Below are 27,442 nucleotides of genomic sequence, written 5' to 3' on the forward strand. Positions count from 1 at the left end.
GTGGTGTGTGCCTGTAGGCCCAGCTACTTGGGAGGCTGAGGCAGGAGAATTGCTTGAACCTGGAAGGTGGAGGTTGCAGTGAGCCAAGATCACACCACTGCACTCCAGCCTGGGCAACGGAGTGATTGAGACGCCATCTCAAAAATAAAAGAACCCAGGGACTCTCCGTGGGAAAGGAGTTCTCACGCACACCCTCTCCCTCCCTGCATGTCTTGCTCTGTTCCCCACTTCTTCCATCTGTGCCTCTGTCTGTCACTCTAGTCCCGAACTCCATCATATTCTCGCCTCCTCCCAGCCCCTGCTGGGAATCCCTGTCAAGGTTGTCTGGGGCTCAGTCTGGCCTGAGCACAGAAGACACAGTGCACCCTCCCTGAAACGTTCCTCTGGAGCCGCCCTGGAAACTCCTTGCTATGGGCGCCAGTGGGCAGCAGGCTCCTGTCTGGGTGCTTGCCTTCCGTCCCCCAGCCCTGCTTCATCCCACCCAGGGCTGGCCAGGGCTGCCGACCCTCTCTGCCTTCCAGACCCTGCCGAGTCGATCCCCACCATCCTGGATGGCTTCCACTCCCGGGAAGTGTGGGCCGGCCACACTGTGGAGCTGCCCTGCACCGCCTCGGGCTACCCTATCCCCGCCATCCGCTGGCTCAAGGATGGCCGGCCCCTCCCGGCTGACAGCCGCTGGACCAAGCGCATCACGGGGCTGACCATCAGCGACTTGCGGACCGAGGACAGCGGCACCTACATTTGTGAGGTCACCAACACCTTCGGTTCGGCAGAGGCCACAGGCATCCTCACGGTCATTGGTGAGTTGGGAAAGCCCCTTCTGCAGCCCCAGTAACCTTTGAGAGCACTGCAGGGGTCGGGGGAGGAGTGTGGACAGCTGGACCTGTCTCTGACCAGGCCCTGGGAATTACACTGGCTGACTGGGGAAGGCAGTCTGGTGTCCTGGAAAAGCCCTTGGTTTGAAATCAGGTGGCCTGCCTTTTGTTTCTGGCATTAGCCGATAGCAACTGACTTTGGGCAAACCACATAACCATGACCATCAGCTCAGTGCCCTTGTCTGTAAAATGGGAACGTGGTCCCAGCCTTCCTACCTCCCAGAGGTCATGAGGCTCCAGTGGGATGAGGAGGGTGATGGTGATGTGCTCGCCATGAGGGCAGGGCTTCTGGGCTTGTAGGGAGGCAGTATCTGAACTAAGGGAAGCAAGGCAGCTGTCAATCCACTAGAGAGGACATACATCCCAATCCTAGGGTGACATTCAGGATGTTTAACAATCATTGATAGGGGCACTGATTAATCAGATCAGAAACTGGCCATAAACAAGCAAATCATCTCTGCCAGGACCTTCCAGCTGGATGTCAAACCTGGTCCCTTCCTACTCCTCCTCCTGCCCCTTCTGGGGTCCAAGACCTTAGCATACCCCTTCTGCTGAGGAGCCCCCAAGGTAGGCAGAGAGGGTAGAAGCAGATGGGCGAATGCCCTGGAAAGCACTCTGGATGAGGATTTGTGAGGCCCAGCTCATCCCGTCCCCCTACCCCACCTCTGTCCACTCCTGTGTGACCCAGTCTCAGGGTTCCCATCTGTGAAATGAAGAGGTTCCTTCTAGCTCCAGCGCCAAGAGTCTGACTCTGAGTTCCCTGCTCTCTAGGTTGCAGTGGGGCTGGGATCTGGAGACCCTTGAGGAAATGCCATGCCTCATGGGACAGGAATGAGGCTGTCATTACTGACAGTATCTTGAGGGTCATTAAATGTGGGCAGTGGAAAGAGACCATCCGGAGGTGATCCCACCTCCTGTCCTGGTTGACCAAAGAAACTCTCCTCCCACCTCCCACCCATTGCGAACATAGGGCAGCAGGGCTACGGACCCTCAGGCTGACCAGAGAACCACAGCAGAGCCCACTCCTGGGCCTAGTGTCTGACTCCCCCAGCCCAGATAAGGGCTGAGTCTCCTTCCTCGCCGTCAAGAGAGTCTTGAGATTTGGAGCGTGCCCAGAAAAGTGCCCTCCCAACACAAATTCACTGTCAGGGTGGAAGAACAGAAAGAGCCCCAAGACACGCTCTGGAGTGGCAGTGCACGGCACAAACGCTTTGGTTACAACGCTGAAAGCCCTGCTTCAGGGACCTGGGGGTTCCTCTCGTAAAAACCAGCCCTGGACAGCAGAGCAGACAGAGGATCAGGATCGGCACCTCTCTTCCTGCCCTAAGTACAGTCTAAAAAAGTTTATTCCAATATTACCTTCACCTCCTTCCCACCCTCCTGCTCTACACATACGCTCTCTCTGTCTCTCTCTCTTTCTCTCTCTCTCTCTCTAAATAGGTCACAAGGGCAACACACCCTCAAATCCTTGGAAAATTAGCAAACCTTCCTGTAGGTAAATGCAGTGTTCACAGCTCCTGCACCAGTATTTGCAGGGAAGCAGAGACACACACAGACACAGGCACACCTGTTGAAAATGCACCTGCCCACCTCCCCATGTACACACGCATAGATGTACGGTGCCCGTACACATACACAGCTACACAATCCCTTCACAGTAACACGCCCATATCCAAGTACACTCTCACAGATGTACAACAAGTCACCACCTCCAAATGTGTGCATGCCCACGCTGACCCTGAATGCATCTTCTCTGATCCCCAGCCCCCTACCCCTCCCCACAGTGGGCTTGTTTGGACCACCAAGGTTCAAGGGGAATCAACGTGACTTTTCTCCATCTTCTAGCCTCTCTACAGCCTCTCTCTGCCAGGTTCATGGAGAGGAAAGCAATGCTTTCCATATGCCCCTACTCCTCCACGAAGGCCCCCACCCAACCTGTGCCAAGCCCATGCAGGAGCAGTGAGGAGACAGTGGCTGGCAGAGCACTGGGAGCTCCAGCTGGTGACTGGGATGAGCAGGGCGCCACCTGCCTCAGTGTGCACTGACATTTCCTGGACAGTAGGCAGAGGCTCTGGGAAATGAGCAGGGAGAACCAAGCATGCAGTCATGTCTGCTTTGGCTGTACCCAGCCCACATGAGCTTGCAATCTTCCTCTCTCCTGTAGGCCTCCTCACTTGGGGTACCAAGCTATACAGGGAGCCTGAGCCCACATACAGAACGTCTAGCCCATAGAGATCAAGGAGAGGTCAGCTTGGAGCTTGTAAATGGCTTGCTAAGCCAGTTAGACCATCAGTAATGACTCAGGTCATGGTAGGCCTATGAAGCTGAGAGATGTCACCCTGCTCTCAAGCGGCACACAGTCCAGAGGGAGAGAGAGACAGACACAAAAGAGGTGATGAAGAGACAAGGTGCTCAGTGTGGTGTGAGTTATACACGGGGAGGGTAGAGGAGGGATACTTAGCCCAACCTGGGAGAGGGAGTTATGCCAGGAAGGCTTCCTGGAAGAGGTGATACCATGTGAAGAATGAGTAAGAATTAGGCAAAGAATGCTCTAGGTGAGGCCCTGGGGCCAGAAGCAGCCCAGGGTATGCAGAAATCACAGGCAGGTTGCTGGTGCTCTAAAGACCTATGGCTTTGGTGACAATGGAACCCCTTTGAACCCCTAGAGTCAGGCCCTCAGGGCCTTGAGGGCCTCAAATGCCATGCTGAATTGTTTGGACTCATGGAAGTTCTGAGCAGCGAGTGGTCGGCTGCAGCATGGAGAACAGCTAGGGGGAAGCAGGGCGGTACTGCCGTGTGGATCCAGGTTGGGAGCTCCAGGCCTGCAGTGGGGTGACGCAGGGCGATGCCGAGCAGGGGGTCCACAGATCCATCTAGAGGAAATCAGACCAGCAGCACGTAGCAATGGGTTATCTCTGCAAGTATGGGAGACAGCCTGCTGGGCCAAGGGTGCCCCCCTGGTTTCTGAGATGGGTGGCAGGGAAGATAATGAGCCAGTCAAGTCTCCGCCCTCCTCAGTGAGCCAGAGGGAGCCTCACGCTATCACCGGGCACAGGGACACGTTTCAGGGGAGCACAGGCCATCAGAACAACAAGTACCAAGAGATCCCTCAATCTGAGCCTGCCATTTAACAAATGAGTAAACTGAGGATTAGAGTGAGGAATTCCCCAGTCCCAGTCCACACAAGGGGTCTGGAGGCAGAACCTGGGCCTTTTGTGACCCCGACTGCCCCGAGCTGCACTCCACTCACAGTTAGCCCTTTTTTCGTTCTTTCCTCCCCCCCGTTCTCCCTCACGTCTCCCCGGCCCGGCCCAGATCCCCTTCATGTGACCCTGACACCAAAGAAGCTGAAGACCGGCATTGGCAGCACGGTCATCCTCTCCTGTGCCCTGACGGGCTCCCCGGAGTTCACCATCCGCTGGTATCGCAACACAGAGCTGGTGCTGCCCGACGAGGCCATCTCCATCCGCGGGCTCAGCAACGAGACGCTGCTCATCACCTCGGCCCAGAAGAGCCATTCCGGCGCCTACCAGTGCTTCGCCACCCGCAAGGCCCAGACCGCCCAGGACTTTGCCATCATTGCACTCGAGGGTGAGCTGGGGCGCCAGGACATGGTGGGGCAGGTTAGGGCTGCCAAGCTCATGCCCTCCCTCCTGCTGAGGTGGGAACAATGCCAGGAGGCGTTAAACCAGTGCTTACTACACACCAGGCCCATGCACCATCTCACCCTAAGGGCCCTGTGTGGAGGTCCTTTTTTATATTTAAATCTTTTTTATCTTTTTTTCTCTTTTGAGGCAGTGTCCCACTCTGTCTCTCAGACTGGAGAACAGTGGTGCCATCACAGCCTACTGCAGCCTCAATCTCCCTGGCTCAAACAGTCCTCCCACCTCAGCCTCCCAAGTAGCTGGGACTGTGGGCAGGGACCACCTTGCACCACGCTAATGTCCAAGGATAATTTTTCACCTGGATAATTTTTTATGTATTTTTTTTATTATTATTTTTTTTTTAATAGAGACAGAGTCTCACTATGTTACTCAGGCTGGTCTTGAACTGGGGGTGAAGTGATCCTCCCGCCTGGGCTGAGGCCTTTTTTTTTTTTTTAATGATGTTACCCATTTTGCTCTTGAGGAAAATGCGGCTTTGGTCACTTGCCCGAGGTGACACAGCTCTGCCCAAGGGACAGAGCAGAGATTTGAGTTCAGGTCCCTTAACCATCATACTATACTGTCTCTGCCCTCAGAAATTACTAGAATTTCAGTATTAGAGGAGTCTTCAGAGGCTGGAAGAGTGCCAATAACCTCTGGACTTGCAATTCCTCTCCCTGCCTGAGACCTCTTCAAGGCAGGCTCTGTGTCTCACCAACATCCTGGGTTTTACCTGTTTCTTTCTCTCTCTCCTCCTTTAAAGCTGCCACCACCCAGGGTTCCTTACATAGCACACCTGTGTATGGTTATTCAGGTTGTTCACTGCACATGTTGCCCAGCCAAGAGGGTAGGTGAGGACTGAAATCCAGCCTGCACCTCATTTTCCAAGCCATGAGCCCTGGCACTGGGCTCTGTCCACACAGAGGAGGCACCACTTTCTCATTTGTACAAAGGTGCGGTGGGGGCTGGCAGAAACCCTGTCCTTACAAACAAGGTTAATGGTTCCCCACCTCCTCCGTCATTGCCACCAAAACAAACACAACACAATTCTGTTCCTTCCAGGGGCTTGTCGTAACAAAGATGCCAGCCAAACCCAAGCAAGCCCCACAGGTTTGGGATCCTCCCCACGTGTCCCCGTCACGGCCTGTGGGTCCACACTCCTTGAAGGTGTGAGGCACCCAGGAACCTAAGCCCTTACTCCTCACCCCGACCACACAAACATTTGTCTTCCTTTTTGTTTCTTGTTTCTGTTTCTTAGAGACGGGGTCTCATTGCTCTGTTGCCCAGGCTGGAGTGCAGTGATGAAACCATAGCTCACTGCGGCCTCAAACTCCTGAGCTCGAGCCGTCCTCCCGGCCTCAGCTCCTGAGTAGCTGGGACTACAGGCATGTGCCACCACACCTGGCTGTTTTATTTTACAATTTTTCTAGAGACATGGTCTCCCTACATTGCCCAGACTGGTCTCAAACTCCTGGGTTCAAGCAATCCTCCCATCTCAACCTCCCAGAGTGCTGAGATTACAGGCATAAGCAACCATGCCTGGCCTACTTTTAAAGTACTTAATGCCTATTTTAATCCTTTTCAACGATCCTGTGCGGAAGGATGGCCAGGGTTAATAATTACATCCCCGTGTTCCACGTGAGGAAGCCAGGGCACAGAGCTTAATTGTCTCGTCCAGGGTTATTCTGTTAGCCAAGACTTAAGCCCCGGCCAAGACTCCTCACTGCCACTGCCTCTGTGCACTTTCAGCCTCAGACTTAAGGCCTTGTGCTAACAGGCCTGCAGCACCACCACCCCCTCCGGAGGTCCCACGCAGAGGGAACTGGAATCAGACTCCACAGGGCCAGACGGTTCCATAGGTAGTTCTAAGCAGTTAACTTCTGAGCTTGTGTCTTTATTAATAGTGGAAGAGTTGAGAGGAACCAGCATTTATTAAGAAATTACAAAGCGCTGTGTGAAGCATCTGAAATGCATTAATTCATTTTATCCTCAGAATATCCATGAGGTGGGTATAAACATGATTGCTGTTATCCCCATCCTCCCTCCATAAGAGACAAAGACTCAGAGAGGTTAAGCCACTTGCCCAAAAACCCAGAGCTAATAAGTGATTGAGGGAGGATGCAAACCCTACAGCCTGAATCCACGTACAGCAGTAACTGGCACCACTTGGGGCTGTGGATAGCAGAATTGATGTACACAAAAGTTCTTTTTTGCTCTTACGGCTGCTTTTTGCCTCCTCCCCTGCTGAGGTGGGGTGGCTGGGGGGACGATCTCTCCGTGGCTTGGTGACCCTGAAGGGGGCTCCTCACTCCTGCAGACGGCACACCCCGCATCGTCTCGTCCTTCAGCGAGAAGGTGGTCAACCCGGGGGAGCAGTTCTCACTGATGTGTGCGGCCAAGGGCGCCCCACCCCCCACAGTCACCTGGGCCCTCGACGACGAGCCCATTGTGCGGGATGGCAGCCACCGCACCAACCAGTACACCATGTCGGACGGCACCACCATCAGCCACATGAACGTCACAGGCCCCCAGATCCGCGACGGGGGCGTGTACCGGTGCACCGCGCGGAACTCGGTGGGCAGTGCTGAATATCAGGCGCGAATAAACGTAAGAGGTGCCTGTCTACATTTAAATATCAGAATAGGTTTTTGAGTTCCTTTGCCATCTCTGTGGTTACCATTATTCTTGTGCTGATTAGTACTTATTATTAATCGTCATTTTGATTTTAGTAGAGGTCTCTCTCCCCTCCCTCGTCCCCTTTCCCTGCCCTCCTCAAGCGCCATCATCCATTCTTGTGTGCGTGTGTGTGTCTGGTACTGTTCACCCTCATTCACCTCCCCAGTCCCCCTCCTCCTTCCCCCTCTCCAGAAATCCAACCTGCCCAGCCCCTCCTCCTACCCTCTAGCCCATTCCTCCCCACCAAATCTCTCTGGGGCCTAAGTATACTAAGCACCTGCTGATATCTGCCAGCCCCACCAGGGCCTCGTAAGGGCAAGACAGGGCAGGGGCTGGGGACCAGGTTTGGCGTTTAACATGGGTGCCCACCCAAGCTGTGCTCCCTGTGTCTTCCCACTGAGCCAGCCCCCCAGATGCTCCAGGAGGTGTGAGCAACCAGGAGCCAGGGCATCATCTTCTCCCGCAAGGCTCACACCATCAAGAGTAAGAGGCTGAGCCTGGCTGGGGGTGTCCCAAAGCAGGCAGCCTCCAAGAGTGGGGAAAGGAGCCCTCAGGGGCATCGTCCCCACATCTCAGTTCTCCAAGTCACTGTGGTGAGAACACAGTCTCCACTGAAGCTCTTTGTAGCCCCGTGGGGTCTGATTGGTCTTCATCTGACCCTACTGCTGACCCCTGACCCCAGGGCAGAGGAGCAGGGGGACAGCAGGAAGGGAAGGGGCACTGATCCAGGGGCACTCCTGGTTGCCACAGGGGTAGGAAAAGGAGCAAAGATGGAGTTTCATGTTAAGTTTGCCTGTGCGAGGCCTTGGACCCCCAACAGAAGTACGGGTTTCCCATCTGGCCACCCTCCTGATCTCTCCTCTGAATTGCAAGGGGGACAGAGATGTGGGGCCCTGGAAGATTTCCCAGTCGGGCCCCTCCTGTTCTAGATGGGGACCTGAAGCCCAGAGTGCACCCTGTACCCTGTGGAGCACTGTCTTGCTTGGTAGCCTCTGAACTCCCATTCCAACCCCTAGATTGCCATCTGCCCAGCAGGCCCAGCCCAGGACACTCTCTCTCCCCGGCCAGCACTATCGGCACCCCTTTCACAGCTCCTTCCCAGGGGCCTACAATACACATTTACTTGTTGACCGAAAGTCATCACCTCACCTGGCGAGACCTTCCTGCTGTCTTTAAGTAGTTAACTTAAATTCCTTTTGGGTACGAGATCAAAAATAAGCAAGTAGAATGGAAACAACAAAATCTCTACCTTTCCACTTTCATCCCAAAATCTTAATCTCCCCATAACTGAGTAACTTGCCCTCCCAAATCCCAGTCACTCCTTGGTGGGGCTGCAGCTTGGTCCTATCCCTGTCTCACTAGGGGAATGGCTCTTGGCCCAGGCGTGTATATACTGCGTCTGTTTGCAACTCTTTGAAGCTAGTAATAGTGAGTGCTGGAGAGACTGTGGGCACCCCCCCAGTTCCAGCCCCTGTCTGTAGCTTTGTAAAAAGGCATCCCTGTGCCCCCACCAAATGTCCGCCCCCTGAAAGTCTCAGGGGCCGCGTGCCTGAGAAGAGCAACGCAGGGTGGTGCCCGGCTGTCCCTGGCTGACGGCAGCACATGCCCCTCTCCTCCTCCTCCTCCTCCCTCCTGACTCCTGCCCAGGCCCCCCCAGCATCCGGGCCATGCGGAACATCACAGCAGTCGCCGGGCGGGACACCCTTATCAACTGCAGGGTCATCGGCTATCCCTACTACTCCATCAAATGGTACAAGGATGCCCTGCTGCTGCCGGACAACCACCGCCAGGTGGTGTTTGAGAACGGGACCCTCAAGCTGACTGACGTGCAGAAAGGCATGGACGAGGGGGAGTACCTGTGCAGCGTTCTCATCCAGCCCCAGCTCTCCATTAGCCAGAGCGTTCACGTGGCTGTCAAAGGTAGGCCTCCCTCACCAGCCAGGGCCCCTGCCCGCCTGACCACCCAGGATGCACGGGCCCCTCCCCAGGTGGGACTCAGACAACAATAGGCAATCCTGAGCAAGAGAGGCCCCAGCTTGGCATTCAGAAAAAAGGGAGCAGGGCAGAAGACTGTGGGTGGACACAGGCCATGAGATCCCTCTACATCTGGGTTCCTCCTCGGGCTGCAGAACAAGACGGCACACACCCCAGGTGCATGAGCAGGTCAGTTACAGACAGAGGAGGCAGGCCGCCTTCCGGGAGAGAGGCCAGGCCAGAGATGGGCTGCATGGGGCCTCTGCCCCCAGGAGCTCAGCGGGCCCACACAAGAGACCAGCAACAGGAGGCCAGGGTTGAGAGAGCACGCTTGGAGCCCGACTCCCTGTGGGATACACAGTACACAGGCTGCTTCTACAGGACTGGGAACACCCTTCCACCTTCTAGTACTGCTTCAGGCCTGGAAAGTACTGGGTGGTGCTTAAAAGCCTCCTCCCTCAGGCCAGGCACAGTAGCTCACGCTTGTAATCCCAGCACTTTGGGAGGCCGAGGCGGGCGGATCACGAGGTCAGGAGTTTGAGACCAGCTTGGCCAAGATGGTGAAACCCTGTCTCTACTAAAAATTCAAAAAATAGCCAGGCGTGGTGGCAGATGCCTGTAATCCCAGCTACCTGGGAGGCTGAGGCAGGATAATCGCTTGAACCTGGGAGATGGAGGTTGCAGTGAACCAAGAGTGAGCCATTACACTCCAGCCTGGGCAACAAGAGTGAAACTGTGTCCAGAAAAAAAAAAAAAAAAAGCTTCCTCCCTCCTGGGCCCTTGACACCCACCTGGGTGAGGTCTGCATTTCATGCCTGGTACTGGGTAGCCACTCACTAAGTCTGTGGATCAAATGAATGAGTGAATATAAACGAGAAAATACATGAGCATGTGAGTCAATGATGATGTCTCCCTGGTTCTGGGGCTGTGAAGGTCTTCGAAGCCCCCAAATATATTCTTTGGGACTGACAGACCTGGAGACTATCTGGATGGTGTGTGAGAGGAGGGTGGCCTGGTTGCTCTGGGGCCAGGCTGGGGAGGTGGATACCCCAGGCTTGACTAAGGAGAAGCCAGTGAAAACCAGGCTGCAGGGCTTGGGTACCGAGTCAGCCATGGCTATGATGGCTGAAGAGCTTATGTCTCTTTGTGAAGAGCCAGGGTGGGCTCAGGCCTGGGGAGGATACGCAGACAGGTTGTCCTCCGCAGCCTGAGGTTCCAGAAGCATGAAGACCTCAGCCTGGGGCTCTGCCTGGGAGGAAGGGAGGTCTGGGGATCTCCAGTCACCATCCTGGGCTATCGCAGCAGGCTGTGATGGTTATAATGATCTGCCACTGTCACTGCAGCAGGTGCACTGTGCACCCCTCACAGTGCTCCATGCTCCACGTGCACTGCTGTCTTCAACCCCACAGCTGCTCACTCAGCTAAGGCAGGCAACATTTCCTCCCCAGTTTTGGGGGCAGAAAGTGGAGGCATAGAAAAGTTAAGTAACGCCGGGCATGGTGGCTCACGCCTGTAATCCCAACACTCTGGGAGGCCGAGGTGGGTGGATCACCCGAGGTCAAGAGTTTGAGTCCAGCCTGACCAATATGGAGAAACCCCGTTTCTACTAAAAATACAAAATTAGCAGAGTGTGGTGGCACATGCCTGTAATACCAGCTACTTGGGAGGCAGAGGCAGGAGAATCACTTGAACCTGGGAGGCAGAGGTTGCAGTGAGCTTAGATCGTGCCATTGCACTCCAGCCTGGGCAACAAGAGTGAAACTCCATCTCAAAAAAAAAAAAAGAAAGAAAAGTTAAGTAAATTGCCATCTGGTGTGAGAATCTTTCCCAGGTCTGCGTAACTCCAGAACCTGGGCTCCAACCGAGAATGGCCGTGAGCCAGGGAAAGGACAGGCTGGAGGGAGGACTGTTTGCTCCATGCCCTGCCTTAGGAATAAAGACATAGAGCTTCTGGGACTGCCAGGGAGGGTGTGGAAGAGACAAGAGTCCTTGAGAACTCTGAGGGCCCTGTCACCACGGGGCTTCCCTCTCCTGAACATCTGTGTCACCCCAGGGCAGTGGGGAGGGGAAGCTGGGGAGAACCCCCTCTGTATCCCCAAGGGAAGAGAGAGAGGGATAGCGTTGACCAGGAGAGGAAAGCTAGCAGGAGGCCCATGGAAGGAAGAAAAAGAAAAGAGGGGTCCAGGCCTGGTAAGGGGCCCTGGCAGCGGGGGAGGGCCCTGGGGACGCCCTGACTACTGCTTTGCCCAAGACTGGAAGCGACATGGAACACACTGTCAGCAGCAAGAGGGACGCATGGGAAGAGGAAGTGTTTGTGGGGGACCCTCGAGCATGTGATAACACTGGGCATCTGGTGGAAGGGCCTGGTGGCCCCCGGAAGGACTGAACAGTGGCAGTGGAAGGCTGGGTGGGGACTTCTCCCCGAGCTCCTGCCATCAGTGCACGGGAGCAGAGTCACACGCCTCTCGTGTGCCTAACACCCGTCACAGTGCCAGACAGTGTGTGCTTTGAACTGAAACTGAGACATTAGGCTGAGTTGGAGTGACTTACTAGGAAACCTCACTTTGAGCCCAGGAAAGAAAGTGGGCTCTCTTTTGTTGTTGTTGTTGTTTCTTTCTTTTTTTCTTTTTTTTTTGAAACTGAGTCTTGCTCTGTCACCCAGATTGGAGTGCAGTGGCGTGATCTCGGCTCACTACAACCTCCTCCTCCCAGGTTCAAGCAATTCTCCTGTGTCAGGCTCCTGAGTAGCTGGGACTACAGGTCCACGCCACCACACCCAGCTAATTTTTGTATTTTTAATAGAGATGGGGTTTCCCCATATTGGTCAGGCTGGTCTCGGACTCCTGACTTCAGATGATCCACCCACCTTGGCCTCCCAAAGTGCTGGGATTACAGGCGTGAGCCGCTGCTCCCAGCTAAAAGTGGACTCTCAAAGTCTACTTTGAGGACTTACTAGGAAACCTGACTGTGGCCATCTGAGGCCTGGGAGGAGAGAGGAGACCCTCACAGCCAAACACCCGTTTCCCTGCTGTTGCACGGGAGCCATGTGGAAGGGCATCCTGGCCACTTTCTCTGCCCAGCCCAGGGGCCTTGCCATGCCACCAGGGACCTCACATCCCCCAGGCCACATCCCCCCTCCCCGACATCCGGGACAAATCATCTTGGTGGCTGTGTACACAGCTCAGCCTCCCTCCTTTAAGCAGCATCACGGGGCCGGGCCGCCTGTATCCATTTCCCCTACAAGCAGTGGACCGAGAGTTTACAGTGTAAACATCACATATTAAAACATCTAACCTTTGCTTCGCTCCCTTCACCCGCCCTCACTGGCGAGCATTTGGTCGGGTTTGTTGGCTTAAAAAATAATAATAACAGGGCTGCAGCGGGCCTCAGAGGACTCGGAACATCCTGAAAGCTGCTTCTGCTCATCAATTATTCAGCCCTATTCAGGGAGTGATCAGTCCTAATGAATTGAATCTGATGCATTCCGTCTCAGCGACTCGCTGGGCCTGTTGTGATGGTGCTGAGCGACAGTGTCTCTGCAGCCCAGGGAGAGGGAGGGAAGGCGGGGGCGGGAGGGGTGTGTGTGTGTGTGTGTGTGTGAGCCTAGAGGACAGAGTCCATGCCCTGGCTACGTGTGAATCCCCAGCACCCAGCATAAGCTGTGCATAGCAGGCATATGTGTATGTGTGTGTGTACACACACTTGTATGCACACCTTCCGCCTTCCCCACCCTCAGGGTCTGAAAAATCCCAGAAATCCAGCCCTGAGAGGGGTGTAGTCACCTGTTTTCTCTCTAGACCAAGAAGTAGCATTGGTGTGAGGGGCTCTGGGACATGTCCCCACCACTCCAAAAGCTCGGGCCCCCTCATCCCCATTCTTTCCCTGACTCCCTCTCCCACCTCATTAGAATGCACTTTTGCAGAAGAACCATCAGAGCTGATTATGATCACACTGCTTGATTAGCGGATGCGCTGTTCCAAGAACTACCCGAGGAGGGAGGTGGAGGAGGTGCCCGTGGGCATGGCAGGGGCCCTGACTTGCAGGGGGAGAAGGGTATGGGCCTGGGGGCAGCTCTCCAGACCCCACTGCTGCTGCCCGACTAGGAAGTGCATCCCACCCAAGGTTCAGAGCAGAGAGCTAGAAAGTAGAAAAGGGCGAGTGGGGGGCAGGGACAGGGGGGACAGAGCACCAGAAATGTGAGATAAAATTGGAAGTCTCCCACCCCAGCTCTCTGTGAGGCCAAGGGTCAGTGGGCAGGGTGGGGCTGAAACCCAGGTTGCTCCATGAGCTGGAAAAACAACTGCTGACTCCATTCCTTCTGGGACTGCTTGCCTTCTAACGAATTTTTCAAACACTAAGCTAAGAACAGCAGCACATGCTCAACACGCATGCACATGTGTGCAGAGACCTGTGTGTGAGCACTCGTGCGTGTGCACCCTGGTACGTATTGCATGCACGTGCAGCAAATTAGCACATTAGCCCATTCACACGTGAGTGCACACACATATACATGCACGCCAGCAGTTACACATACACAAGTGTGTTGACCACCAGGGCCCTCCTGTAAGGCAACATTCCTGAGCCCAAAAGGTGGTTGCAGGTGGTACCATATGAAATATTGCCCAAGGGAGCCTGCTGTGGCCCAGCAAAGTGGGAGGAGCAGGGAGGAGGGAGGGTGGAGGGTGCTTTCGGGGCTGTGTGTGCCTTGACATATGTGACACTGGCTGGCAGAGGAGAGCCAGGCCGCAGGGGAGGCGGGTATTTGTCTCTGGTCATCCGGAGAGATCCTTGGCAGGATGCTAAGAGGAGGGCATGCAGACCAAACCTAGATGTGGTGACTTTAGGGCCCCCTGTAGCTGAAAAATAATGTAGCACAAAAGCGTCTCTGGGCCTGCAGGCTGAATGTTTAATTAACTAGGAAGGCAGGGCTACAACTGGGGCCCCTTGGCATTGGCTCTGTGAAGAAACATCTCCATTCCTACATCTGAGCCTCTGAGGGCTTCTTGAGCCAAAACAAGGCCAAGAGGTGCTTTCTGCCCATGCTCAGCAGAACCAGCACAGGGAGGTGGTGCCAGGCTCCTGTGGAGGACAAGTGGAAGAGGGACACACCCACCCACGCACAAACACCCTCTCTCCCAAATGCCCATGTTCGCTCCCTCCCTCCCTCGTTTTTCCCTAGCCGCTCAATGCTGAGCTTCAGCACTGCTCCATCCAGCCTCTGCCGTATGCCTGGGAGCATGTGCCAGAGACCCTCTCCCACCCTTACGAGTGGGTCGGGGATTTCTATGATCATAAGCTTAAGGGAGAGTCAGCCACCTGGCCAAGTGCCTGCTACTGGTGAAGGTGGAGGTTTGGAAGGAACCTCACTGGGATCCACAGGAAAGGGGCACAACAGGCTCCTAGGAGGAGATGGCCTGCATGCCATTTGGGGGAGGAACACCGAGGAAGCCGCTACCAACAACCTTATTTCCTCAGCCAAGGGAGCCAGTAACAAAGGAGCAAGCAGTCTCCTGTGGGACAGACGGGGCTGGTGACGATGGTAGTGGTGATGAGGATAATGACCACGAATGTCATTCGTTCAGTGACATCTACTGTGCCTCCACTAGATTCCAGGCACTATTTTAGGTTCTATGAATACAGCTATGCTCAAAATAGACAAAAATCCCTGCCATCAGGGAGTTTACATTTTAGTGAGGAAAGGGATCCTATGGCAAATACCCCAGAGATTTCTCCTGTCAAACAGGAGAGAGGCTGAGAGTGCCGAGGAGAGGGAGGTTTGCAAAGTCCAGTAAGGTGATCCGGGAAGGGCTTCCTGAGAAGAGAGGATTGTGTAAAAAACTTAAGTCAGTTATCGTTATTCCTAAAATATGGGACTTGTTTTAACTAGAAAATCAGTGTCTGACTTCAGAGATTAGTTGGTCCAACCGCTCCGTTTTGCAGATGAGAAAACTGAGGTAAGACAGGATGCTGATGAGGAGGTGCCTTTCCCACAGTCACTTGAATGGGTAGCAGAGTCCGGAACTGGGCGTTTTGGGTTCCAGGCATGGCTAGTGCCCCATCTCCATGCTGCAAGGGCAGAGAAGCCCCGACTTCCCACAGCGCGCACTCTGCTAGCAGGTGCAGTAAATAAAAGGCTCCATCTCAGAGAGAGATCATGAGAGACACCATAAAATGTTTATGAGCTGGGCTGGGGGTCAGCACGCCTTCCTCTGTGCAGCACTCCCAAACAAGTGGCCATAAAAGCTTTATGGTGACTGGACACTGAATGGCCTGCCTCGACCACTGTGTCTTCTCAGCCACTCAGGCCTCTGCCTCCTCGCCATTGCAGCACCTTGCTAAAGATGATTATGGCCAGAGCAGGGCTTCTGGAGAGAAAGCCCCAGGTTGTGAGGCATTCATGCCCCCTACATCCAGCTGCCTGCTAGGGGACACGCTGGGACTCAGGGGCAGGTCTATAGGCTGGACTCCACAGTAAAGAGGGCCCAGGTCATAATCGGGGTGCAGGTGGTCAGACCCCACCTCCAGGAGGATGGCTTTCCCAGAGGTGGAAATGTCCAAGCATGCATGCGGCTACTAGCCCTGAGCATTGGAGAGGGCGCCACTGACTCACAGGTCAGAAGGCAGCCCCATTTGGACAGCCTGTACGTATGGGGAGGAGTACATATGTACATATATGGAGGAGTCCCCCCTCTCTGCTTTGGAAACCGCACTCACAGCACTCCTAGTACTGAATGAGCTGGTGGAGGAGCCAGGATCCCTGGGCTTTCTTCCCCCTCCAGGCCGCCCGGTGTGTGTATTGACCGGATGTGAGTGACTAGCCTGGAGCCCCAGCCATGCATCACACCTGCCCATCCCCCAGAAGCAAGGGTGGAGGGGAGCAAGGAGCCTGCCTTGTTGGGAGGTCATCTGGTCATCTGCCTCCCAACAGCCCTCTGGGAGCACGGGGCCAGCACACCTGCATGTCTAACTCCCAGGATGGATGTTGGCTACTTCTTCTTCAGTGGCCTCTCCGAGCTGTTGATGTTATTCAGAAGACCAGAAGGAATGACAGCCCCTTGGCTCAGCCTCCTCTGTCTCCTTCACCCCATCTATTGTTTGAAAGCATGTGTGTCCTCTAACTCTCAGCTCAAATTCCACTCCTCCATGAAGCTGCAGTCACCCCCCCGGATGACATCGCCCTCTGCTTGGGCTCAGCATCTGCATATCCAGGCAGTCCTTGTCCAGTCATCTTTGGAGAAGTATCTTGCCTTCCCTAGTAAATGAGAAGCTCCCCGAGGCTCTCTCTGTAGCTGAAGTGTGTTTCTACTTTCCCCAGCCCACACGGAGCATAATGCCTTCACAGAGCAGCATTTCATAAATATTAGATGAATTAGTTAATTAATGAATTAACCTGCCTTAGTAACTTGCTCCATTATCTAAATTCCTCCTTACTGAGAGAGACAGTCTTCTCCTTGCCTGAACTAAACCTTCTCGCCTGATTTCACTGTCTCTATCCACTGGCTGTGGCCTCAATGGAAACGTGGTGTTCTGGCCGTCTCCACCCAGGCTTGGCCCTCCAGACTCCACAGCCCCTTAGCTTTCTCTCGGCTCTGCAGAACCTTGAACCACCTTGCTTTGCCCACACATCCTGTTCTCCAGCCCCTCGTCACTGCCTCCACCCTCCCCTTGCTCATGTTCAAGCGTACACAGAGCTCTCAAATCACAGCAGCTTGTTTGGTGCTGTGACAGCAAGGGCCTGGCCCCTAGGAGGGACCAAGGGACCAAGGTTCCAGAACCCCAAAGCATCCCAAGGAGCAGCACAGAGCTCCCTCTTATTCTGGCTGAGCCCCCAACCTGTGCTTGCCGCACCCTCTGCCCCCTCGCAGGTAAACTTCTGAGGTCACCCTAGGAAATGATATTCAGACACAAGTTCGTTCGTTTCCTCACCCGACAAGCATTCATTGGGCACCTGCCATTTGCTGGATGAATAAGTCTTAGTTATGTAAGCACTTATACAGGGAGTTACCCCAGGGAGGGGTAATGCAGTTACCCTGACGGCCATGTGATGCGTGCCCTAATCCAGGTGTGGACCGAAGTCTGCAGGGCTGTGTGGAAAGAAGGTGGGCTTCACAGAAGAGGCAGCATTTGAGCAGATCTGAAAGGATATAGGGGAGTTTCCCAGGGGAGTTTCCCAGGAGGCCTTTGTGGGCAGGAGGACTTGGCCAGAACTGGTCCTTCTAGGCCTAAGGAAACAAACTGGGCAGCACATCTGGGTCTCTGCTACAATCCATCAGAAAGCCCAAGAGAGCTGGGAGGCGTAGATCTGACCTAGGCACACACACAAACTAGGAGGGCGGTCAGCAGAGGCCCAACAAGAGAAATCTCGGGGAGGTCTCAGGAATGGGCATTGGGCCATTGCTAGAGTCAGGGCCCAAGAGAAATCTATCTGAAGATGTCTAAGGCCCAATAAACCACTCAGAACACTGGGGGCAGAGTCCTAATCCAGGAAAAGAGGCAGCCAGAGACTGGGATGAGGTGGTCCGGGCCATGACCAGAACCCCGGAAAAGCTGGCTGGGATTTAGGTTCCAGGTGGATCTGGAATAAGGTGGATCAAAGCCAGCTGGTAGGTGAGGAGCCCATGTACTGGGGGATGAGAAGGACAGACGCCCAGTGGTGTTCGCCCAGGCAGGCTGAGGTGTGCGGTTGTGGCATTCACGGCATGCTGGTGGGAGCACAGGCTAGAGTGAGCACGAGGTGGAAGATGACATTGGAAGGGTCAGCTGAGGGCCCCACTGAGGATCACAGAGGCCACATCCCTCCTAAATATCACTTCCTCTGGACCTACAGCTCCTGATCAAGAACTCTCCCAGGATCCAAAGGGCTGCCTGGGTTTTTCTATGGCCACACCTGGCTGCTCCCTGCAGGCAGCTCCCTTCTGAGCCCTGAAAGTGCAGGGGTGCCCTGAGGGTGGAGGGCCATGCATCTGATGCCATCCATCCTTCCCCCCAGAGCCCATCCCCCACTGTGGCCACTCTGGATGGGCCCAGGGTGGAGAGTAGCAGGCTTCTAGGGAGGGGTGGGGCTGGTGCCTGGGAGAAGGCTAGAGGACTGTGTGGCCTTGTAATTTAATTATTCGACTGCAGAAAGGAGATCTCATCTATTGGGTGCTCATCCTTGTTAAGCTAATTGTCTATCTCCTTCACTCTCTTCTCCCCCACTTGCTGGGGAAGTCGCTGCAGCCTAATTGAGTTATCATAAAGATAATGGCTGATGCTCTAGCCAGAGCCGAGAAAGGAGGATCCATCTCACATCGACTCAGGCTCCAGACAGGCCCCCAAGGGGCTGAGACGTAGGCAGTGTTGGCAGGGGGGTGCAGGCTGCATTTCTAGCAGGAGGAAGGCTGGGTGGATGGTGTTTTGCCCAGAAGCATCTAACCAACTGGTTGTCCTGCAGAAGACAGGGCTTCCTCTCTGCTCTTTCCTGCCACCCAAGGAAGCTCACCTACAAGACAAAAAGATCTCTGGACCTGGTGTGGTGGCTCTTGCCTGTCAACCCAGCACTTAGGATGTTGAGGTGGGAGGATCACTTGAGACCAGAAGTTTGAGGCCAGCCTGGCCAACATAATGACACCTGTCTCTTAAAAAAAAATAAAAATAAAAATTAGCCAGACACAGTGGTGTGTACCTGCATTCCCAGCTACTTGAGAGGCTGAGATGGGAGGATCACTCGAGCCCAGGAGGTTGAGGCTACAGTCAGCCATGTTCATGCCACTGTACTCCCGCCTGGGTGACAGAGCAAGACCTTGTCTCAAAAAAAAAAAAAAAGTGATCCCTTACCTCTTGTCTGGGCATGTCTGGGGCTTTCTCAGAGAGGCAACCAAGCCACATGGTGATGAGACATGGACTTGGAGAGCAGACGAGGTTTTAAATTCCATGGGCATATCTTATGACCAGGGCAACCTAGGGCAATTTCTTTTCTGCTCTGAACCTGAGTTTTCTCATCTGTAAAATGGGGACATTATTGGTAGGAGGATCCAGTGAGATCATATATATAAAGCAACTGCACAGTGATATGAGCTTCCACTCGCCTGTCCTAACACTCGATGACAATAGAGAGGGGTGAGGTGGCTGAGGACCCTGTGGGAGACGCAGAGTTCAGTGCTCTGGTTTCAGATGAGCAGCCGTAGGACATGCATGGGGGACAGTCCCAGCACCGTGCTTCCTCTCTTGCCACCGGGCACCTCGCCTGTATCCCAGGCCCTCAGAGAGCTGTGAGCTGCATCACTGGGATGAGAAGGTGGGTACAGGGGTGCCAAGGAGCAGCAGGGAAGCTGGAGGGAAAGGTGAGCAGAGGTCAGCAGGCATGAATCAAATTCCAGGACACATGGGAAGGTCAAAGTGAATTCAGGCCAGCCAAGGCCCTGAACAGAGACAGTGGATCCCAGCCTGGGCGGGCAGAGGGACAGGAGCCAGGCCCCATTAGGAGACCCTGCATGGATAGGAGAACGAGGCCCCAGTTCCCCAGGGTATCTCTGTTCAAGGCCCAACCCAAAGCCCCAGGTAAGGCAGCATTGCCGGCCAGGCGAGGGCGCACAGGGTCCCGACGGCAGCACCCCCTTGCCTTCCCAGTGCCCCCTCTGATCCAGCCCTTCGAGTTCCCACCCGCTTCCATCGGCCAGCTGCTCTACATTCCCTGTGTGGTGTCCTCGGGGGACATGCCCATCCGCATCACCTGGAGGAAGGACGGCCAGGTGATCATCTCAGGCTCGGGCGTGACCATCGAGAGCAAGGAATTCATGAGCTCCCTGCAGATCTCTAGCGTCTCCCTCAAGCACAACGGCAACTACACATGCATCGCCAGCAATGCAGCGGCCACCGTGAGCCGGGAGCGCCAGCTCATCGTGCGCGGTGAGCAGGGACAGGCCAGCCTCGGGGGAGGGAGGAGCCAGCTCTGCCTGCTGCTACTGCAGTCTCTAGATTTCCAGTTCCAATCACAGGCTTATGGAAGGTGGGCTCCAGCAGCGCCCTTCAAGATGATCTTGGAGCCTAAACCTCTTTATTTTCCAGGGCAGGAAACCAAAGCCCTGAGCAGAGAGACACTTGCTCAGTCAGCCAGTGGTAAAGGCAGGATCAGAACTCAGAACTCCCAACTCCCTACCCAGTACTCGACAAAAGCTCTCAGCATCTTGGGTTTCAGAAGCTGCCTGCTTCCAACTTTATAATGGCCCAGGCAGGGCTGACCTCAAACAGAAGGTGCTCCAAGCCCTAGGAGACCCATCAGAGACTGAAATGGTCTGTTTCCCTACCTTCCCTCTTTCTGCAGTGCCCCCTCGATTTGTGGTGCAACCCAACAACCAGGACGGCATCTATGGCAAAGCTGGTGTGCTCAACTGCTCGGTGGACGGCTACCCCCCGCCCAAGGTCATGTGGAAGCATGCCAAGGGTAAGCCCCTGGCCCAGCCAGAATCTCCAAGAAGGGCAGGGATGGGGAAAGGAGGATGCTCTGATGGGATTTGAACCTGTTCCCTGTAGGCAACTCCTAGCCCTGGGTGGGAGTCCTTGGGTCTGCACCCCAGCGGACCCCAGGCTACACCTTACCTGGAGTCATCCTCAGCCACCCCCGGGGGTCTGTGGACCAGGAACAGCCATCATGCTGACCCCCTATTTCCTCTTGTCCCCCCAGACGTGACCTCTCCTCTCCTGCCTCCGCCCCAGAACTCAGTGTACACCTGCTTTCCCTACCCCACCCTGCCCTGGGGCCCCAGACCTGGAAGCCCCCTGCTTCTCACCAGTCAACCTTTTCTGGGGTCAGGGTCCTTCTTGGAGCCCAATTTCATCCCAAGGATGCCTTTGCTTTCTGACTAAGGCCCAATCCTAAACTGTATTCGTGACTGACACTGGGGAATGGAGGGGCAGGAGGTGCCCACAAGGCCCCCTTGGAGGATGCTGGCCTCTCTCCCAGGCCTGGTTGCCTAAGACCAGACGACTGCCATTCGAAGACTCAGTCTTCTCTCCACCTGCAGCCAGCTGGCCCAAAGACAGCTCTTTCTTCCTCTCCGAGGAATTCACCCCAAAGAAGCTCCATGCCAGTGTCAAAGTGGGCATTGAGCTGAGACTCCCAACCCAGTCTCCTTGAATCAGAGCTGGGGCAAGGCCCGTCTTCTGGGAGGGGGGGTCCTTCCTGTTGTCTGCTGGGAGCTGTGTGGCCTCAGCACTTTGGGGATGGTGCAGCTCTGCTACGAAACAGCCCTCGATCTGCAAGAGCGAGGTGTCAGGGCCATTCCTGGGGCACTCTCAGCTTATGCCCCAGTACACACCTAGCCCTCCTAACAGCTGCCTCCTTCCAGGGAGCGGGAACCCCCAGCAGTACCACCCTGTGCCCCTCACTGGCCGCATCCAGATCCTGCCCAACAGCTCGCTGCTGATCCGCCACGTCCTAGAAGAGGACATTGGCTACTACCTCTGCCAGGCCAGCAACGGCGTAGGCACCGACATCAGCAAGTCCATGTTCCTCACAGTCAAGAGTGAGTCCTGCCCCCGCACAGACCCCCAGCACCCCCAAATCACAGCCAAGCCCCGGCTCTGCACTCTCCCTGCCTACTCTCTTGGTCTCCACTGTTTTATCTATAAAGGGGAGGAAGGAAGGCTTCCCAGTCAGAGCGGGGCTTGGGACCCTCAGATGGGGCATTCGAAAGCACTGTCATCTAAAACAGGGGCCTCACCCTGAAAGGCCCCAGCTCACCCCTACCCTGGTCATAATAAGCTCGTGATTTGCTCTGCTGCAATATCATGTGACATCCTGTTTACTTTGGTCTGTAGATTGGCGATTCAATCTGAATAATCCTAGCAAACCATTTATTTTTGCTAGTTGATATACACTTGCTTGTGTACAACCTGTTTGTGGCGTAGAAAGGAAAATAGCATATACTCAATGTAGAAGAAGGGCCTGTGGGTCAGAAAACCTGGGTTCCAATTCCAGATCAGCCTAATGAGCTGAGTGACCTTGGGAGAGTCACTTCCCCTCTCTGTGTTCCAGTTTCCTCACCTGTTCGAGGGTTCTCTTCCCAGCCCACTGATCTCACAAAATTGCTGTGAGTTCTGCAGGAACTGATCATGGAAAGAGGAAGCTGCTTTGGAAAAGCCCAAGGACCAATGCAGCTCATTACAACTCGGTGCTGTACCCACGGCTTCTAAATCCCCCCACCCAGAGCAGGCCTCAACGGCCTTAGAAGTACACTGCTTATTTGCCGTCCCAGGGTGTTCTTAAGTCTCGTACAGACACCCCTACTGGGTGAGCTTCTTGCTTTACACTGCGGGGGTCTGCATAATGGGTCCCTGGGAATCACATCAGAAGGGCCATGTCCATCTGGCCCCATGTCAAGACATGGCTATAAGGGCCTGAGTGTTAGTGTCTGACCCGGCCAAGTATGAATCTGGGAGCCAGGACTTAATACCTTGGGACCTTGATGAGCGTACTTGGCCTTGTGCTACTTCATTTTCCTGATCTACACCATGGGCAGGGGGCGGGGCTCGTAATAGGGCCTCACCTGTTACGTTTCATGTCAAGGGTGAGTCAGATGGTGTAAGTGAAGCAACCGGTATGGTAAGTGGCCGGCAAAGATTTCATGGCTTGGCCAGCTTTGTTATCTGTAGCAGCAGTCCCTCCAGGGTGCGGGTGGGAAAGCCGGCTGACGGCAGAGGCCCGCGTGTGGTCTGCCCAGCCTCTCCCCAGAGTGCCCGCCTTTAAGAATCATAGCTTCTTTATCACTTGCCAAAGCCCGCGTTCAGCTCAGCACAAGACAGGGAAGCCCCAGCGATCGATGCTCAGGGAGCTCCGAGCCGGAATCCCCGCCCTGGGGAGCTGCTTCCCTCACACTATCAAAAAGCACTTTGTCCTTAATAAAACCAGGCAATCAATCTACATCCCTCAGCTTGGGAGAGCTTGGCTAATTCTGGCTGCGCGAGGCGGAGGAAGAGCAGGCACCTCTGCAACCCTCCTCATCTCCCAAACTCATAATGCTTTTTCGCTGTAGTTGTTCTTTGCCTTTTCCTTCAAGTTGGGGGATTCCACTGAGCTGCCAGCTCTGTGGCAGGTGGAGACGCAGGGGTCGCGGGTGCCGGAGGACACAGTGGTCAGGAGCTGGGCTGTGTGTGAGGAGACCCCACGTGCCTCAGGCGGTCGCTGATGCCCTGTGCCCCTGAGCGAACCACCTCCCCTGGGGGGGCTGCACTTTTTCTATGCCATCCTCACTTTGCAACCCAGCAGCAGCTGCAAAGTGCTCTGAGAAGTTCAGAAGGAGCACATTTGGTAAATCCAGGGCCACCTCCTGAACACATGCTGCACAAAACCTCACGCACCAGACACGCGCTGGGGCTCACCTATGGGGCCCCATCTTCCCAAGGGAATGGCAGGAGTTTCCTACTATGCCAGTCACTGCCGGGCAGAACCTGGACCTGGCTTCCTCCTTCCTTTCCTCCCCCATGTCCTCATCTGCAGGCCTTGGTGGGCTCCTTCACTTCTCTCCCGGTAGGGCCGACGACACACCTTTCTTACAGCTGCTGTCTCTCCACATCTGGGGTCATGTCATCCCACTCAGGCACCTCCAATCACCCGCAGCAGCTCTCAGCACCCACTCATGGCTCCTGCGTGGCCCTCAGATGGGCTGCTCTCCAGCCTCACCACGCACACATTCCCTCTGATACATCCTCCATTTCTCACACCCTTCCTGTCACAAATGACCCTTCCCATTCTGGCCCCACTCTCCCCAGTGACCTGCCCCAGCCATCCTAGAGGCCTTCATGCCACCCAGAAGGGGAGGGGCACCCAGGAGGGGAAGAGGCAGGGCCGAGGACATTGGAGCCTGCAGGGCAGCAGTCAGGGAGGCTGCCAGGGTCAGGGCCCCTGTCTGGGGTTGGAGGGGCTGACTGTCTTCGTGTAGCAGCCTGCATGATTCTGCGCTGTATCTGGCTGCCAGAGGACGCTCCTATGACAATGCAATGCTGTCGGGGGGTGGAAGTGGGCACTGGGTGGACCTCTGGCGTGCCTGGCCTTCTTTGGAACACTTGTTCTGCCCCCTGCTGCTTTGAGGCAGGTGCCTGTTCCAAGTAACCCGCCCCAGCTACTGCCCTGCACAGCCTCTCTCCTTGCCTGCTCTTTTCTTTCCCTCCTTTCCTTTTCCTCAACCTGATAGCAATTCTCCCACTCCCCCATTCTGATTTCAGTTTAAAGGACACAGGTAGGTAGAACTTTCAGGACCCGGTCACCCATGCCCTCAGCAGGGGAAACCACTCCTCATCATCCCTCTATCCATCTCAAACGCCCATACCATCGCCCACTTGCAGAGCCAGCCACAGAAAGATCTACCATTTGCAACGCCAATTTCAAGGTTTGCCTCAATGCCCCTAACACACTCGGGAAAGTTTTGACCCAAAATAACTTTACCGTTCCAGACCTCACACTTTTATGAACTCTTGGAAAGCAAACTGATCTTAATCCCCACTTTGCCCAAGCAGAAGGAAGAAAATAAATCTATCAAAGGGACCATAACAGCAGAGAAAGCCTCCAAGTGTCGGATCGGACGTTTGTGGTTGGCTTCTATTGGGGAGTGTCTATACCATTGATCCCTGCAGCTTCCAGAGATAACTCAGCACTCACTTAATGGTGCTCCCTGAGCACTCACTAAATAGATCAATAAAGCATGGTGATTAAAAACACGGACTTTAGAGCCAGACAGCCCTGGGTTCAAAGCCCAGCTCTGCCACCGGATAGCTGTGGGGTCCAGGACAACAATCTGTCAGCCCTAGTGTCCTCCCCTGTAAGTCTGGAACTACTGTGTAGTACTTTGTGCATTGATGAGGTCTAAATGAGACCATGCACTTACAGGAATGAATACAGTATTTGGCACAAAATACACATTCGATAATTAGCAGTCATTAGTTTTAGGTGCTAGAAACCTGGCGATGAGTCAGACAGAGCTGCCGTTCTCAGAGAATTTAGAATCTTGAAGAGGAAATAGACAGACACCCAAAACAACTATGATACACAAAATGATAAATGCCTTAAAAAGCTACAAGCAAGGTGATACGGAAAGAATCTGAGACAGAGTCATGAATTTTAACTCTGGGGGTGAAGAAGCAGGTGTCAAGAAAAGCTTCACAAAAGCAATAGTCTCTAATTAGGGCTTGAAGGATGAGAAGGATTTGGACAAGGGCCAGCAGGGATGGAGGTCATGCCCTTCCAGGGATGCAGAAACAGCACGGTGTGGAGACAGGAAGGCCTGTGAATGTCCTATGTTGAGGGAACTCAAGGTGTCTGGCAGAGAGTGATGGGGAGAATGTTTTAGAAAGCTAAATGTTTTCTATCTATGTAGAGTTGACGCTTGACACTAAGCTCCAAACAAGAGTTCCAGGGGTCCAAAGGTCTGGATGGGAGTCGGCATTCCCAAGCTAGTTCTTGGAAAACTGCTATGCAGAACCCTTTTCAGGATCGCAGGGAGCTAAGGGTTTATTAGAGCAGGCAAGTGGTTTTCCAAGTCCTTGGACATATTTGATGGCAACCAACCAGGCCCAAGTGGTCCCCACTCCTCCCTGGGTCTTGGTGTGGGCTGAACTCACGAGTGCATGAGCATACAGTCCAGCATTGCCGCCTGCATGTACAGCACTTTACAGTTTACAAAGTTGTTCCCATACCTTGCTTGTGAAGTTGGTAGGCAATAGCTCCTTCTCAGAGAGTGTCAGAGATTAGATCAAGGTGATTGGGTTAAGTATAGTCCCAGCTGAGGCCAGAACTTACTTCTATGGACTGATGGTTTGGTAGAAGGAACACAGACAGAGTAAAAAGGCTGGGTGCTAGTCCTGGCTCAGACCCACTGGCTCTGCATCCGTGAGCTGTCCCTTCCTTTCTCTGGGCCTGTTTCCTCATCCATACAGTGAGAGGCCTGAATTAAGATCTAGTCACTAGATGACCCCAGTTCCCTTCCAGCTCAGACTAGCTATGACTCTAGCAGCATGAGCAGTCTTTTCAAGGCACCAGACCACCTCCCAGAACTTGGTTGAAAATAAATGTAATTAACAGAATAAAATACCATGTCCACAGAACTGCCTTTTATCTCCCTTTTAAAATATATTTTTTAAAAAAGGAAGCGAGATAATGACCAAAAGGAGGGGGAAGTAATTCCCCCTTCAACTGACACATGGGGAAAAAATAAAGCATCTTCAAAGAGAATTCTTCAACGAGAGGCAGGTACAAAGCCAAGCTGCCTAGTCCCAGGGAGAAGGAGGCTGGCTGTGTTTTGAGGCAGCCATCGCGTGGCAGTGCCCTCCCGGGACTCGGCCACCCTCTTGTCCAGCAGGTGACCTTATTAGACAGGTCTCGTTGGACCTCCCAGACTCTTCCACTCTGTGAAGGCACCAGTGATTGGGTTCTAGACAAAGCCCATAGCCAAATAAATCCAAAAGGGCTCTTTGTTTGGTTTGAGTTTTGATTTATTTGTTTAGCAAAATGTCAGACCAATTAAAGTGAGGTCCAAGTGCCCTCAGCGAGCATACACCCAGCTGCACAGCCACAACATCAGGAGAGGGGATCTTGGGGCCAAACTCCCATGGGGACTTGAGAAATGGAGGGGGCAGGCCTAGCAAAGGAAGCCCTTGGGCCTCTGTGGACCAGGTCGCCCACCTTGGTTGGCCACTGGGACTGAGGTCAGGATGCAAAACTTTGGAAAAGTGCGTCTGGTGATCCAAGATGGTCCTCATTTCAAATTTGCCCAAAGGAAATTCCTTCTTGTCAAACAGAAGGAGCACCTCCCTGAGACCTGGGGGACTGGGGCCCCGCCCCTTCCACAGGGCAAGGAGTCTATAAGCCCAAGGAAATGGCTGCTCAGAGCCCACAAATCCCTTTCTAGATCACAGTCCAGGCACCCAGGGAATTCCCTGCCTGCATGCCCCCAGCCTGCTTCCAAGACCTCCCAAGGCCTCCTCCACAGACTGTCCTGCCATGGATGGGCACTGCCTCTGCCGTGACCCCTAGAGCTAAGGGACGGCTGTTGGCAGAGCATGTAAGTGGAGCCTGGGCACATGGATTGGGTGTCCACACACTATACTCACAAGGGCCCTCTCAGCACGGATGACAAACTGAGGCACCAGAGAGGGCAAACAACTGACCCAAGATATTCCTGTGTGTTCCCTGGTGGTGGGTCCTGTCTCGTCACAGACTGAAGCTCCTTGGGGGCTGGGGCTGGTCTTCCCCTCCCTGGGTGAGAACTCTCACTCCTGGCACCCCGCTCAGCACGGGCCTCT

At 54.4% G+C, this 27,442-nt stretch overlaps 1 protein-coding gene across 1 annotated transcript in view; it reads left to right on the forward strand.

Moving 5' to 3' along the window:
- DSCAML1 (DS cell adhesion molecule like 1) overlaps window positions 1-27,442 on the forward strand; it is a 364,654-nt gene that overhangs the window by 267,000 nt on the left and 70,212 nt on the right. Inside the window, exons 5-11 of the mRNA XM_021926590.2 lie at window positions 522-800; window positions 4,191-4,466; window positions 6,837-7,133; window positions 8,843-9,115; window positions 19,778-20,056; window positions 20,472-20,591; window positions 21,496-21,672. Coding sequence (XP_021782282.1) covers window positions 522-800; window positions 4,191-4,466; window positions 6,837-7,133; window positions 8,843-9,115; window positions 19,778-20,056; window positions 20,472-20,591; window positions 21,496-21,672 — 1,701 coding nt within the window. The remainder of the gene's footprint in view (window positions 1-521; window positions 801-4,190; window positions 4,467-6,836; window positions 7,134-8,842; window positions 9,116-19,777; window positions 20,057-20,471; window positions 20,592-21,495; window positions 21,673-27,442) is intronic.

This window comes from Papio anubis, chromosome 12, assembly GCF_008728515.1.
Source record: "Papio anubis isolate 15944 chromosome 12, Panubis1.0, whole genome shotgun sequence".
NCBI classification, from domain to species: domain Eukaryota; kingdom Metazoa; phylum Chordata; class Mammalia; order Primates; family Cercopithecidae; genus Papio; species Papio anubis.